This window comes from Oncorhynchus clarkii, chromosome 16 (genome assembly GCF_045791955.1).
Source record: "Oncorhynchus clarkii lewisi isolate Uvic-CL-2024 chromosome 16, UVic_Ocla_1.0, whole genome shotgun sequence".
Taxonomy (NCBI): domain Eukaryota; kingdom Metazoa; phylum Chordata; class Actinopteri; order Salmoniformes; family Salmonidae; genus Oncorhynchus; species Oncorhynchus clarkii.
Window position 1 is genome coordinate 42,401,072 of NC_092162.1, and position 13,724 is coordinate 42,414,795.

Below are 13,724 nucleotides of genomic sequence, written 5' to 3' on the forward strand. Positions count from 1 at the left end.
ATTGCAGAGCAGGCCTGACTCTATGCATACTTCATTAGGGTTCTACGCCAGCCTTGAGGTAATTCATCAAGCAAAGAGCACCATCTACAACCATATTATTAAAGATGGTGACCTCAAGCAAACAGAGTGGTCGTGATAGCCGGATGACGTATAGATGAGGGCTACTGTACAAGTGTTTGAGACAGAAATTAGTGCAGTCGTGCTGTTGAGCAACTGCAGACTTAATTTTGAATCACATGGTTAGCTACATAAGGACGCTGTTGTATCTCAGAAAACAAGTAATGAAGATTGATGCACCTCCCTAACGAGCTGGGTAGCTATGTTCCACTGGATTTTATTTATGTAATTAACTCACCCTGCGTCCCAATACCACCCTGCGTCCCACTGCTGGTTTGCCTCTGAAGCTAAGCAGGGTTGGGCCTGGTCGGTCCCTGGGTGGGAGACCAGATGCCGCTGGAAGAGAAGAGCCAGTAGGAGGCATTCTTTCCTCTGGCCTAAAAAAAATATCCCAATTCCCCAGGGCAGTGATTTGGGACATTGCCCTGTGTAAGGTGCTGTCTTTCAGATGGGATGTTAAACGGGTGTCCTGACTCTCTGTGGTCCTTAAAGATCCCATGGCAATTATCATAAGAGTAGTGGTGGTTTCTTTTTTTGTAACAGTATTTGTATTGGAATATCACCATTTTCTCCCATATTAAGAGATACAGTAACAAAGATAAAACAAGAATAACAAAGAAAAGAATATATATATTAAATTAACATACAGACAGAAAGTAAACACAAAAGCTCAGTTTAAATAAAGGAATCAGGTCCAACACATGGAACGTACAGTGTAGTCCAGCGACAGGTAAGCTATTATGCAAGCATACTAGCTGATAAATTAGGTTCTAGGTCATTTAAATAAGGTTCCCACACTTTTGTAGAACTGATCTGTTTTAGAATTGAATGTACATGTCAGATAATCCAATGGCACCCATTCAAATAGTATCTTATGCCAATCCTTAATAGAATCTACTGTAAAAAAGATGTTTTGCGATTTGGGGATATATGCAATCTGTGTATTATTCTTAAATGGATTGCTCTAGTACGACTACAGATAGATATTGTTTTTGCATACATGTATCTCCTAATGTCCTCCCACATCTCCTCGTCAATAGTAACAGACATTTCTTTCTCCCACACTTGCTTGACCCTCTGTGTGTCAACAGTAGAAAAGGACCTCAAAGCATCATAAAATAAACTTACAGACATTTCCCTTTGTCAGAAAAAAAGCATAATTTCAATGACAGACACATCAGGGTTGCCAATTAAGGTGGTGCTCTTCAAATGATAATGTCCTGGTTGTAGAAAGTAGAAAAAGTCCTGCTTTGGAAGTCAATATTTCTCAACCATCTGCTCAAATTAAATTCAATTTTTATTAGCGAATAAAACATTTAGTCTGCCTATGCCCTTATTAAGCAAAATGTTAAAGCCAGCATCCAGCAATCCTGGTAGAAAATCTGGGTTGTTAAGAATTGGGGTAAGAGCAGAGGTTAGTTTGGACCTTCCCAAAAAACATTGAACTGACCTTCATGCTTTGAGTGTGTTAAGTGTAATGGGATTATTGCAGTGATCTTTTACAGGCTTTAACCTTCTGAAAAATAAAATATCCTGCAGGGTGTATTTTGAAAAAGAAGTCTCAATATCTAACCAAATATAGGAGTCATCATTTGTGATCCAGTCAGAAATATAACAGAAGTGGGCACACCACTGATAAAACCTAATATTGGGAAGATCCAAGCCACCCGTAGAACCTGGCAGCTGCAATATTGTCAAGTCTTGGCTTGTGTTTACTCCATATGAAGGAACTTAACCAGCCACTTAAATAGTTTATTACCTTATTGGAAAGTAAGACTAGGATCGTTTGGATTGGGTAAAGTAGTCCAGGTCAAATGTTAATTTTCAAGCGGGTTTTCTATCCAACCATGAAATCGGAAGAGAGTTCCAACGCTCCAGATCCTGTCTTATTGTATCGAATAGGGGAACAAAATTGGCTTTGAACATTTGCTGGAATTTAGGAGTTACAAATATACCCAGATATGTAAAACCTGAGGGGGAACATTTAAAAGGAAAGGGGGGAGAGGTAATAGGTACAGAGGGAAGACAACCAAGTGGCATAGCCTCTGATTTAGTTAAATTAATTTTGTAGCCTGAGAATTCACGGAGTAATTCAACAGTATTAACAAGAAGTCTCAGGGCTAGAGATGAATATCAAAACATCATCAGCATACAAGCAGATTTGATGATGAACGTCACCAATGAGCAGACAAGAGTAGGGGTGTTAACCCTGGTGTCCTGGCTACATTTCCAATCTGGCCCTCATTTCATCATGGCCACCTAATCATCCCCAGCATCTAATTGGCTCATTCCTCTCCCCTGTAACTTTCCCCCAGTTTGTTGCTAAATGAGAATGTGTTCTCAGTCAACTTACCTGGTAAAATAAGGGTAAAATAAATAAATACAATTATGGGTACAGCTGGGATATTTGTTCAGGAACTTTGGAAGTTGATAACAACTCTACAATTTTTTTTTTGTAAATATGCCTGTCCAGCATTTTATCCGTCAATTAAATCTGGATGACACACTTGTAATACAAATTGTGAAAATAAAACCAGTCCACCTTGAATTGGTAGTGATGCATTATATAAAACAAGGAAAACATACAGTTCACTTCGGTTTTTTATAACACACTTACAATTTCACAATTATTTAACTATTCTATGTAGTCTAAATATACATGCACTCACCTCTCAGACTTGAAGTTGCTTCATTCAAGTTTATGCTCTATGCATTAGTGTCTGGTTGATAACACTGGTGTTCATATAAACTAAACCATGTTAACTTGGCATTACATCTCTTGTTAAATAAATGTTTTATTGTTGACATGATTCATATTTTATCAGTTGTTCGTCATGTTGCTTTGTGGAATAGCATTGCTAGGGGACTACAAGTAGCAACATACTGTACTGCAAGAACATGTTGGGAATGGTCCATGTTTCTATCGATGTTTTATAAAAAAGTAAAAGTAATGAAAAGCTACATGACACTGGGAGACTTTTTATCCCCAATATTGGACGTGTTTCACATCAAGCTCTCTGAAATGTTTCCAAGTTCAAGATAAGGGTAGTGTTTCAGACAGAAACACTTGATTCTAATACTTGCTGCAGCGTCCGTAGTAGCTGAACATGATCCGGTCTATCCACCTGCGATACTTTGACACAGCAGTGTAGACTCCTGGGTACTTGGCATCGGCACAGCCCATCCCCCAGGAAACCACACCATAGATCCGACCTTCACACACCAGTGGGCCCCCAGAATCTCCCTGAAACAACAGACAGACAAAAGCCTGGAGTTTAGAGACACAAACTCTTCTATACCGTGTGCAATGGCAATCAATATTTGAATGCCAAATTCGATTTTTCTAGATATCCTAAAGATTCAAGGCATGTTTGACGGACCAAGCTTAAACCTACTCCCTCGACTAATAGCCATGCTCAATGGAAAATGTGTATTAAACATGCTTTTTAGTCTAGTATTAGGTATAATCCGACCCATAGCACTAGAAATCGTAAAACCCTATCCTAGTAACTATAGCGTGGGTCCTACCTTACACGCATCCTGCCTGCCAGCGCTGTAGCCTGCACAGATCATGTTGGATGTGATGTTCCCATTGAAAGACTCACTGCTGTTGCATTTGGCTGTGGAGACGATGGGAAGTTTGACTGTGCGCAGGGAGGAGGGTATCTGTCCCCCACTAGAGCTGGTGAACCCCCAGCCTGACACCCTGCACAACCGCCCCTCTGCCACCGAGGCACTCTGGCGGGGCAGCGGAGCGATGGACACATAGCTATTCAGGTACACTGGAGCTTTCAGCTGAAAAGAGATGGAGACAGACACAGGAAATGTGGGTCAGGTTAGGTTTGAAGAAAAAACTTTCTGTCCTTTACCAAGGCCTTCAAAGAGTAATAAAACACCTAATGATGACATTTAACTAAGCCTTGAGTGAAAAAGTACAGTACCTGTCAAAAGTTTGGACACACCTACTCATTCAAGGATTTTTCTTTATTTTTACTTTTTTCTACGTTGTAGAATAATAGTGCAGACATCAAAACTATGAAATAACACATATGGAATCATGTAGTAACCAAAAAAGTGTTAAACAAATCAAAATATATTTTAGATTCTTCAAAATAGCCACCCTTTGCCTTGATGGCAGCTTTGCACACTCTTGGCATTCTCTCAACCAGTTTCATGAGGTAGTAACCTGGAATACATTTCAATTAACAAGGTGTGCCTTGTTAAAAGTTCATTTGTGGAATTTATTTCCTCTTAATGCATTTGAGCCAATCAGTTGTGTTGTGACAAGGTAAGGGTGGAATACAGAAGATAGCCCTATTTGGTAAAAGACCAAATCCATATTATGCCAAGAACAGCTCAAATAAGCAAAGAGAAATGACAGTCCATCATTACCTTAATTAAAAGACATGAAGGTCAGTCAATCCAGAACATTTCAAGAAAATTGAATCTTTCTTCAAGTGCAGTTGCAAAAACCATGATGAAACTGGCTCTCAGGAGGACCACCACAGGAAAGGAAGACCCAGAGTTACCTCTGCTGGAGGATAAGTTCATTAGAGTTACCAGCCCAAATAAATACTTCACAGAGTTCAAGTAACAGACACATCTCAACATAAACTGTTCAGAGGAGACTGCGTGAATCAGGTCTTCATGGTCGAATTGCTGCAAAGAATCCACTACTAAAGGACACCAATAATAAGAAGAGACTTGCTTGGGCCAAGAAACATGAGCAATGGACATTAGACCGGTGGAAATCTGTCCTTTGGTATAATGAGTCCACATTTGAGATTTTTGGTTCCAACCATTGTGTGTTTGTGAGACGCAGAGCAGGTGAACAGATGATCTCTGCATGTGTGTTTCCCACCGTGAAGCATGGAGGAGGAGGTGTGATGGTGTGGGGGTGCTTTTCTGGTGACACTGTCAATGATTTATTTAGAATTCAAGGCACACTTAACCAGCAAGGCTACCACAGCATTCTGCAATGATATGCCATCCCATCTGGTTTGTGCTTAGTGGGAATATCATTTGTTTTTAAACAGGACACTGACCCAACACACCTCCAGGCTGTGTAAGGGCTATTTTACCAAGAAGGAGAGTGATGGAGTGCTGCATCAGATGACCTGGCCTCCACAATCACCCGACCTCAACCCAATTGAGATGGTTTGGGATGAGTTGGACCGCATAGTGAAGGAAAAGCAACAAACACGTGCTCAGCATATGTGGGAACTCCTTCAAGACTGTTGGAAAAGCATTCCAGGTGAAGCTGTTTGAGAGAATGCCAAGCGTGTGCAAAGCTGTCATTAAGCCAAAGGGTGGTACAATTGATATAGTATACTACATAGCCTACCTAGATACTACAGATATCACCAGTATTTCTTCCTCTCTTTTACCTTGATAAGCATAATATCTGCGTTGTTCGTAATCTTGTTGTACTGGGGGTGTGGTATTAAGAGCTGGGGTATGAAGAACTGTTCGGTCCCTTCATACATGCTTACTGAATAGTCTCCTGCTACTATCATAATTTGTTCCACCCTGTAAAGGAAAGATACATATTTGTATTACTTCCAAGTTAATGCAGAGCCAACCATGGATACACACAGTAGGCCTTATTGTATGTGTTGACACACTGGAGGAAATTACTGTTCAGCAGTCTAATTATTTTTCATTCACCAGAGCATAACTGTAGCTCAACCAACATAGTTAAAAACAAACTAGGGTAACACTTTGCCAATGACTATATATATGAATGGACAAAGCCATCAATCACGTGACACCATAAATCCCATGTGAAGACTTCTTCTGGGTGCAATTTTATGAGTCACAGTATGAGATGTTATAAAACCGGTTATAACGGGTGTTAAAAATTACTGTTCATGTCCATTCAGGCTGTAAAGGTGTCAATTTCCTCCTTAACTCAATTTAATGGCGAGAAGGCGGGAAGAAAATTATGAAAATATGCATACTTTCTTTTTGAAACACCATTTCCCATCACCATGCTGGAGTAGCTAATGCTACTTCCTGATGTTGCGCTCCGCATTCAGCCAGGGGTAAACAACAGACTGCTGCAGTGTGATTAGCTGGACGTGATACGCAACATCTAGCATTCCTAGGCATTAGCCACTCTAGCATTGTGGCTAACTCATTAAATTTAAATAAGGAGCAACCCTTTTTTAATTTTTTTTTTTTTTGAAATTGTACCCCTTTTTCTCCCCAATTTCGTGGTATCCAATTGTTTTTAGTAGCTACTATCTTGTCTCATCGCTAGAACTCCCGTACGGGCTCGGGAGAGACGACGGTTGAAAGTCATGCGTCCTCCGATACACAACCCAACCAAGCCGCACTGCTTCTTAACACAGCGCGCATCCAACCCGGAAGCCAGCCGCACCAATGTGTCGGAGGAAACACCGTGCACCTGGCAACCTTGGTTAGCGTGCACTGCGCCCGGCCCGCCACAGGAGTCACTGGTGCGCGATGAGACAAGGATATCCCTACCGGCCAAGCCCTCCCTAACCCGGACGACGCTAGGCCAATTGTGCGTCGCCCCACGGACCTCCCGGTCGCGGCCGGTTACGACAGAGCCTGGCGCGAACCCAGGGTCTCTGGTGGCACAGCTGGCGCTGCAGCACAGCACCCTTGGCCACTGCGCCACCCGGGAGGCCCCTGCAACCCTTCTTCTGACCCTTCCGATTTCAGCGATATGATTATCTGACAGAAGGGCTCTTAATGACTTTTCATTGCATCTGCTTTGTGTCAGCAAATCACATAACATAGCTGACATTTTATGGACAGTTTGGAGTTCCAATGAAATGTTATTGAGAGCTCTCGTGCCAGGGAATCATATTGCTGAAATCAGAATAAAAGGTGGGAAATAAGATGGGAGAAGAGATATTGGCACTAGCTACAGCAAATAACATGGATAACAATAATGTTAGTTTGCCTGAGTTAAATAACGTGTATTAGCATGAAAAGGTAATTGTGTTTAAAGTAAAAGAGAATGTTAATGTGCAATGTGCTACAGAGTTTTTTACTTCCACCTTTAGCTAGTAAAGTTAGCTAGCGCTAGCAGATTGCTAGATAGCTAACGTTAGCCGTCAGTGGGTCAGCGAAATGCTGCAATAAAGCTCACCAGCTAGTAGTCCTAAAAAAACTAAATGAGTTAGCATTTTCTACCTCTGGTTCATTAGCCATTCCTGTGGTGGAAATTATTAGAGAAAATAATGGGGTTTTAAGATATACGTCGAAAATAATTAGATTTAGCTTTAGCTAGTTGTAGTTCCATTTCTCTGACAGTTAATTTTACCACAGACCTTATTTTCAGCATGTATCCAAAACCCTACAAAAAAAATAAAAAATTCCCCATAATCTTTTCCCAACGAGCCATAGCGGAGTTAGCCTCCATTAGTGCCTACAAAAAGACACCATTATTATCTCTCTCTATTGCAACATAAACCAACTAGTCAATTACCTGATTAGCAAGCCATTTTTTAAATAATATAGCAGTCATTGTTACTGTAGCTTGCACATATTAATTTTTCACAGCTGTCACAAATCCTGTTGTGTCCCATGCAAAGTTGGTTTTGTTATCCATTTCGTTTCAACATTTTTCAACAGTACATCTGTGCTCCCATTTGCACGTTTCTCTTGGAGATCCTTTGAATGGTCAAGGTTTGTGATATTCTCAACTCATCCTGTGTGTATAAGCCCACTTATAACTGTTTTATAACATCTCAAAATGTATATAAATGTACTTGTCCGTGCACACCATATGACATGGTTATGACGCCCATCATTACGTTCAATGTAATACTGGTTGGTAAATTACATAACACCCTGTCACAAAATCTGGTATCTTGACTCTTATGCAGCATGAGTTGTCATGCTACATAGGAGTCATACAGACTATGTAAAACCGTCATCTTTAACAACTATTATAACCGGTTTCATAACATCTCATACTGTGACTCATAACTATTTAAAAGTACTTATGACAGCTTATGACAAATATTAAAATGTGTTATATATCTGTTATAAAGGCTTAATGAATGCATGCATAACAACACCCACAGTCACATATTACCCCCAAAAAAGTGTCACAAAGGTCTCTCAGCCATAATAGCTTGCATCACAATATCTGTCCTAGATTCCATTCTTAAAAAAATGTAATATGCATAAAAATGTACAGACATAAATCTTTCCTTTTGGGTTCATGTGTAAATTCACTTTCCCGAACAAAAGCTTCTGTGTTTTGGTAACCGTATGTAAGTATGTCGATTAGCCTCTGGGCCCTGGGATGCTTGAGTCAGTTTGCTGTGCCACAGAATCACGGCACAAAACCTCTTATTGTGAGCTTGGTGCCCCTATCGCTTTCAGGCACTTGCTCTCAGCCTTGATATGTTTCAGCTGGGACAATCTGATACCTCTCCATGGACCTGCTAATGGACTTGACTTACACACACCCACAGACACACTCATGCCCGCACGCGCACGCTTGCACACACACCACACTCACACACCACATGCGCACATACAAACACACTCTTATGGATGTCAAGTCGAGCTGCCCTGTGTCAATGAGTCTATTATATTGTTTCCCAGTTCCTGTATAGTGTACTTTTGAGGCCACCGTAGCTGCATCATTTCCCATCAATACTAAGTTACAGAGTGAGTAATGCTGTGTACTATATCTATATCATATCTGACCTAATTTTGTCAAGGTAGATCAGGTTTGCGCTTGCGACATACACACTGTACGCGGGGGGGGGGAATGAAAATTAACTTACCCTATAGTACAATGTGCTGCTGTGAGCACCCAGTATGTATTTATCAAGGATCCTCCACAAAAGTGTTGTCCTCTAGTTGACTGTATTGATACAATGTATTTGATGGAATGGGGTGCAGGGGCATATCCTCCCACTATGCGCCCTTGTATCAGCTCCTGGCCTGTGATATAAAAAATTAAAAACATAAGGATATATAGTACACAACACAATCACATACGGTTGTAACAGTTACTGTGGCAGCACACACCTCATAAAGACAACATCATAAGGTGTTATGGCACAGATGCTGTACAGATCAATAAAATCCAATCTCAGGCGTGCACAGAGTCAATATCAATCACATTTCACTGAGGCCATTATAGAGTGTAGCCTCTCATGTTGGTAACATGTTTTGGGGGACAATATTGAATTTGACCTGTATTGGATATTATTTTCCATGACATGCTTTGTTTTGCTTGTGCTGTTTCTGTGTATATCTATACATATAAAGCATATTGCGTAGACTGTAATATCCCTTATTTTACTGTTGTCTGTTTACTCATCATGTATAGGAGAGGATAAGATAGAATAGGATAGGATACAATAAACTTTATTTTACCAGGGTGAACTAAGGTCTATGTACTACATTAACTAAAGTTTATCTGCATCATACTTGCCACATGTTGTCTTTTTGTATTGTCCTAGAAGGGGAAATTGTCTAGGACACACAGTCTAGGTACAGTATGTATTTAATAAAGTTAAGGCACAGAAAACCCAGGTTTGAGCACCACCCACTGGGCAAAAACTGGTTGAAACAACATTGTTTACACGTCATTTCAACTAAAGAAATCAACGTTGAATCAACGTCAAAAAAACGGATTGGATTTGCAAAAATCATCAACATAAGGGAGTTTCAACCTAAATCCAAGGACATGGTGACATTTGTTGTTGATTTCACATTGAATTCACGTTAGTTGACGACTCAACCAAATGTAAATCAAAACTAGAAGTTGAAATGCCGTCTGTGCCCAGTGGGTAGAGACCAGACAGGAACTGAGATCTCTCTATGGAATGAAAGCCAATGCTCCATTACGTTTCTGGATATTGATCCTGTCCCACTCTATAATTAGACAGTTCCGTGTAAGAAGCAGCAGGAAAGGTAACCCTATACAATATGACCCAGCACGAACTGCACGTTAACGTTCATTGTCACGAGTCTTGCCCTGGAGGCAGAACTGAGCGGTTTCCGCTAGATGGTATGTGGTTGTCCCATCTAGCTATCTTAAGACGAATACTCTGGAGAAGAGCGTCTAATAAATTATTAAAACGTCAAATATAAATGTAATGGGCGAGCTGCAAAGTCAGAATTGGCTATGTTGTCAAAATTCATGGAAACAAAAATGTGCTTTTGGCCATCATTTAGGGTTAGGGTTAGGCATTAGGGATAGCAGTGTGGTTAAGGTCAGTGTTAAGGTTAGAGTTAAAAATCAGATTTGATGACTTTGTGGCTCTGCCAGCTAGTGAACACTCCGCAGAGCTGCCTCCAGTACAGGAGTCATCTCAGTAAATGCCAAGCTGCATAGACTGCACCCTTATTCTGGTACAGTATGTGCTTGAAATGGACAATGACTATGTCCTGTCTACCACAGTATGAGAACTAGCACGTTCATGACATACGTAAGTCTATGGAACTAAGACCTAGGGAACTAACACATAATGAACAAGAACTATAGGGCACAGAGAGCATGTGTTTGAAGACACTAATCTGAAACGACATTGATTTTAAGTTCCATGGCTTAATAAACATGCGTTGCTTCCATCGTTTTTCAATCCAAAGGTATAACTGAAATCCACGTTTGAACTTGGATACATACAACGCCTCTTTCCTGTAATTGATGTGTGAAAACAGTTGCTAGAGTACAAATGCATTATTGAGCATCTGTTAAAAGAAGCTACAAATAGTACGAGAAGAAAATCACCTCATGAGTGTTTGGGTGGAAAAGTAGCTCGTCAATAATTGTTTGGTCAGACAAATAAGTCAGACATCATAACTTGCCTTTTCAGATGAGAGTGAGCCTGACATTTTCGATAAATGACTCTTCCCACTTTGGACCTCAGCCATAACTGTCAACGTGATTTCATTTCTAAATTAGGATTCCTAATTACAAACAAATCAACTGTAGCAATAATCATCTCTAGATAAAAAATGACAGTGACAAATAATTGGCAAAAAGATATTCCCCTTGGGACTATGACATCAGAAACAAGAAATACAGAACATAGAAAAACTGTTAAAAGTTTCCGATATTATGACCACAATGAGCAAATTCTACTATAATCCTTTCTACATTTTTTACCTTCGTCTTTTCACATTCAATCATAAAATCAGCATTCAATGGACTAGTCATCCAAGCACAGCCACGTACAACAACAGTAAATTAACCAGAAAATAGGAAATGAAACATTTGCTTACAGCTCACAGCAAGGAGTTCCAGAAGTATACATAGTAAAACTGAAGGCAGGTCCATGCTGAAACAAAGGAGAGGCCAGACCAGACAGAGACGTTCACCTTGACCTGTGCTACACTAATCCAATCTAAAGGTGAAGGGATCTAGGAACTCAACAGTATTCTCAGGTTTCTTAGTTCCGATGTCCGTTTCCATGGCCACCCTGTCGTCCTGAAACAATATATACAGTGCATTCGCAAAGTATTCAGACCCTTTGACTTTTTCCTCATTTTGTTTACATTACAGCCTTATTCTAAAATGAATTAAATTGTTTTGTTTTTTATCAAGCTACACACAATACCCCATGATGAAAGCAAAAACAGGTTTATAGAAATGTTTGCACATTTATTTAAAAAAATTAAAACGTAAATATCAGATTTACATAAGTATTCAGACCCTTTACTTAGTACTTTGTTGAAGTACCTTTGACAGCGATTACAGCCTCGAGACTTCTTGGGTATGACGCTAAAAGCTTGGCACATCTGTATTTGGGGAGATTCTACCATTCTTCTCTGCAGATCCTCTCAAGCTCTGTCAGGTTGGATGTGGAGCTTCACTACACAGCTATTGTCAGATCTCTCCAGAGATGTTCGATCAGGTTCAAGACTGGACTCTGGCTGGGCGACTCAAGGACCTTCAGAGACTGAAGCCACTCCTGCATTGTCTTGGCTGTGTGGTTAGGATCGATGTCCTGTTGGAAGGTTCTCCCATCGCCACAGAGGAACTGGATCTCTGTCAGAGTGACCATCAGGTCCTTGGTCACCTCCTTAACCAAGGCCCTTCTCCAGGCGGGCGGCCAGGCGGCCAGCTCTAGGAATGATGGATGCCACTTGGGTTCTTGGGGACCTTCAAAGCTGCCGTAATGTTTTGGTACCCTTCCCCAGATCTGTGCCTCCACACAATCCTGTCTCGGAGCTCTACGGATAATTCCTTCAACCTCAGTGGCTTGGGTTTTTGCTCTGACATGCACTGTCAACTGTGGGACCTTCTATAGACAGGTGTGCCAAATCATGTCCAATCAATTGAATTTACCACAGGAGAAACATCTCAAGGATGATCAATGGAAATTGGAGCACAATTTCGAGTCTCATATCAAAGGGTCTGAATACTTAAGGTATTTCTGTTTTTTATTTGTAATACATTTGCAAACATAAAAAAATATATGTTTTCACTTTGTCCTTATGGGGTATTGTGTGTAGATTGATGAGGAACACATTGAATTGCATCAATTTTCGAATAAGGCTGTAATGTAACAAAATTTGGAAAAAGTCAAGGGGTCTGAATACTTTCTGAATGCACTGTAACTGAAGCAGCAGCGTAAAGCCTACACCCCCTGGAATAACCTGTACTGTGACCTTTTCAGTCTTTTCTAATGATTAGAAAGGAAGAAATGTTAGGCGGCTGATTGCTGCTGGGCTCGGGATATGTTTTTCTCTAGTTTCCCAGGGACAAAAGGGCAATTTCCACAGAAACAGAGTGATGCTGAGACTCAAATTTTTCACTTTAAAATACATGCCAAACATAAGACCAATGATTGCAAAGTTAAACAAATCATACAATTCTATGCACAAAGACTAATTTTAACAATTTCCACTGAACATTTTTACAAAAATCAATTTACTTGAAGAACAGCGCAGCTGCAAAGTTTGGTAACAAAATGACGGTTTATGCTGTCTGTGCCGTCATTCTGTTACCAGAATTTGCATCTGCACTGTTCTTCAAGTAAATGTGTTTTTGTAAAATGTTCAACACACTGGTGTAGGTATAAACACTCTGAATGAATGCAACAACCTGCTATGCTTTTTGTCTTGACCTGCAACTGATTGAATTGGGGCCTAAATGCAATACACTGTCTTACCATAAGATCACCCCTGGTGAGCATTTTACAGCTAAAGCACTACCAATGTGAATGAGAAATGGGCTGTACCACCAATGTGTATGTAAAATGGTCTGTACCACCAATGTGTATGAGAAATGGGTCGACTTCATGTCTTAATGAAAAAGAGAGTGAAGAGTGAGGTTTCTCAGCTCTTCATCATTATTGTGCCTTTTCTTATTGATCTTTACTGTCTGGAGTGATTGACTACCGTTTGACTGCTCCGCAGCAGTGTACTGCCTCAGGCTTGGCCCAGTACATCTTCCCAACAGGCCTGGCTAGGGCATCATTAAAAATGGAGCACAGAGCATTGACAGGGCTCATCAGTGACATTTTACGCACCCTCTCTCTCTGCATTTCTCTCTCTCTCTTTGTCTCCCTCTCTCTGTCTCTCTCACCAGTGCCACCTTCCCCTGATGGACCTCCTGACCTCAGCCAGCTAATGGCCCTCAGCCAGCAAATTTGCAT

The 13,724-nt window shown here is 40.6% G+C and overlaps 1 protein-coding gene across 1 annotated transcript; it reads right to left on the reverse strand.

The window, feature by feature from the left end:
- Window positions 1-3,047: 3,047 nt before the first annotated feature.
- Window positions 3,048-13,391, reverse strand: LOC139367628 (trypsin-like). Its single transcript, XM_071105896.1, has 6 exons — window positions 13,375-13,391; window positions 11,347-11,408; window positions 8,895-9,054; window positions 5,505-5,646; window positions 3,646-3,912; window positions 3,048-3,361 (listed from the first exon to the last, which is right to left on the reverse strand). Exons 2-6 carry the CDS (start codon window positions 11,399-11,401, stop codon window positions 3,191-3,193), a joined length of 795 nt encoding a protein of 264 aa, XP_070961997.1. The 5' UTR covers window positions 11,402-11,408; window positions 13,375-13,391; the 3' UTR covers window positions 3,048-3,190.
- Window positions 13,392-13,724: the final 333 nt, after the last annotated feature.

Coding starts and splice junctions, on each gene's coding strand:
- LOC139367628 (XM_071105896.1), bottom strand. CDS start 11,401: ATGGACCTGCCTTCAGTTTTACTATGTATACTTCTGGAACTCCTTGCT. Junction 9,055..11,346: donor GGAACTCCTTGCTGTGAGCT/GTAAGCAAATGT, acceptor TTTATATCACAG/GCCAGGAGCTGATACAAGGG. Junction 3,913..5,504: donor CAGATATTATGCTTATCAAG/GTAAAAGAGAGG, acceptor ATCTCTTTTCAG/CTGAAAGCTCCAGTGTACCT.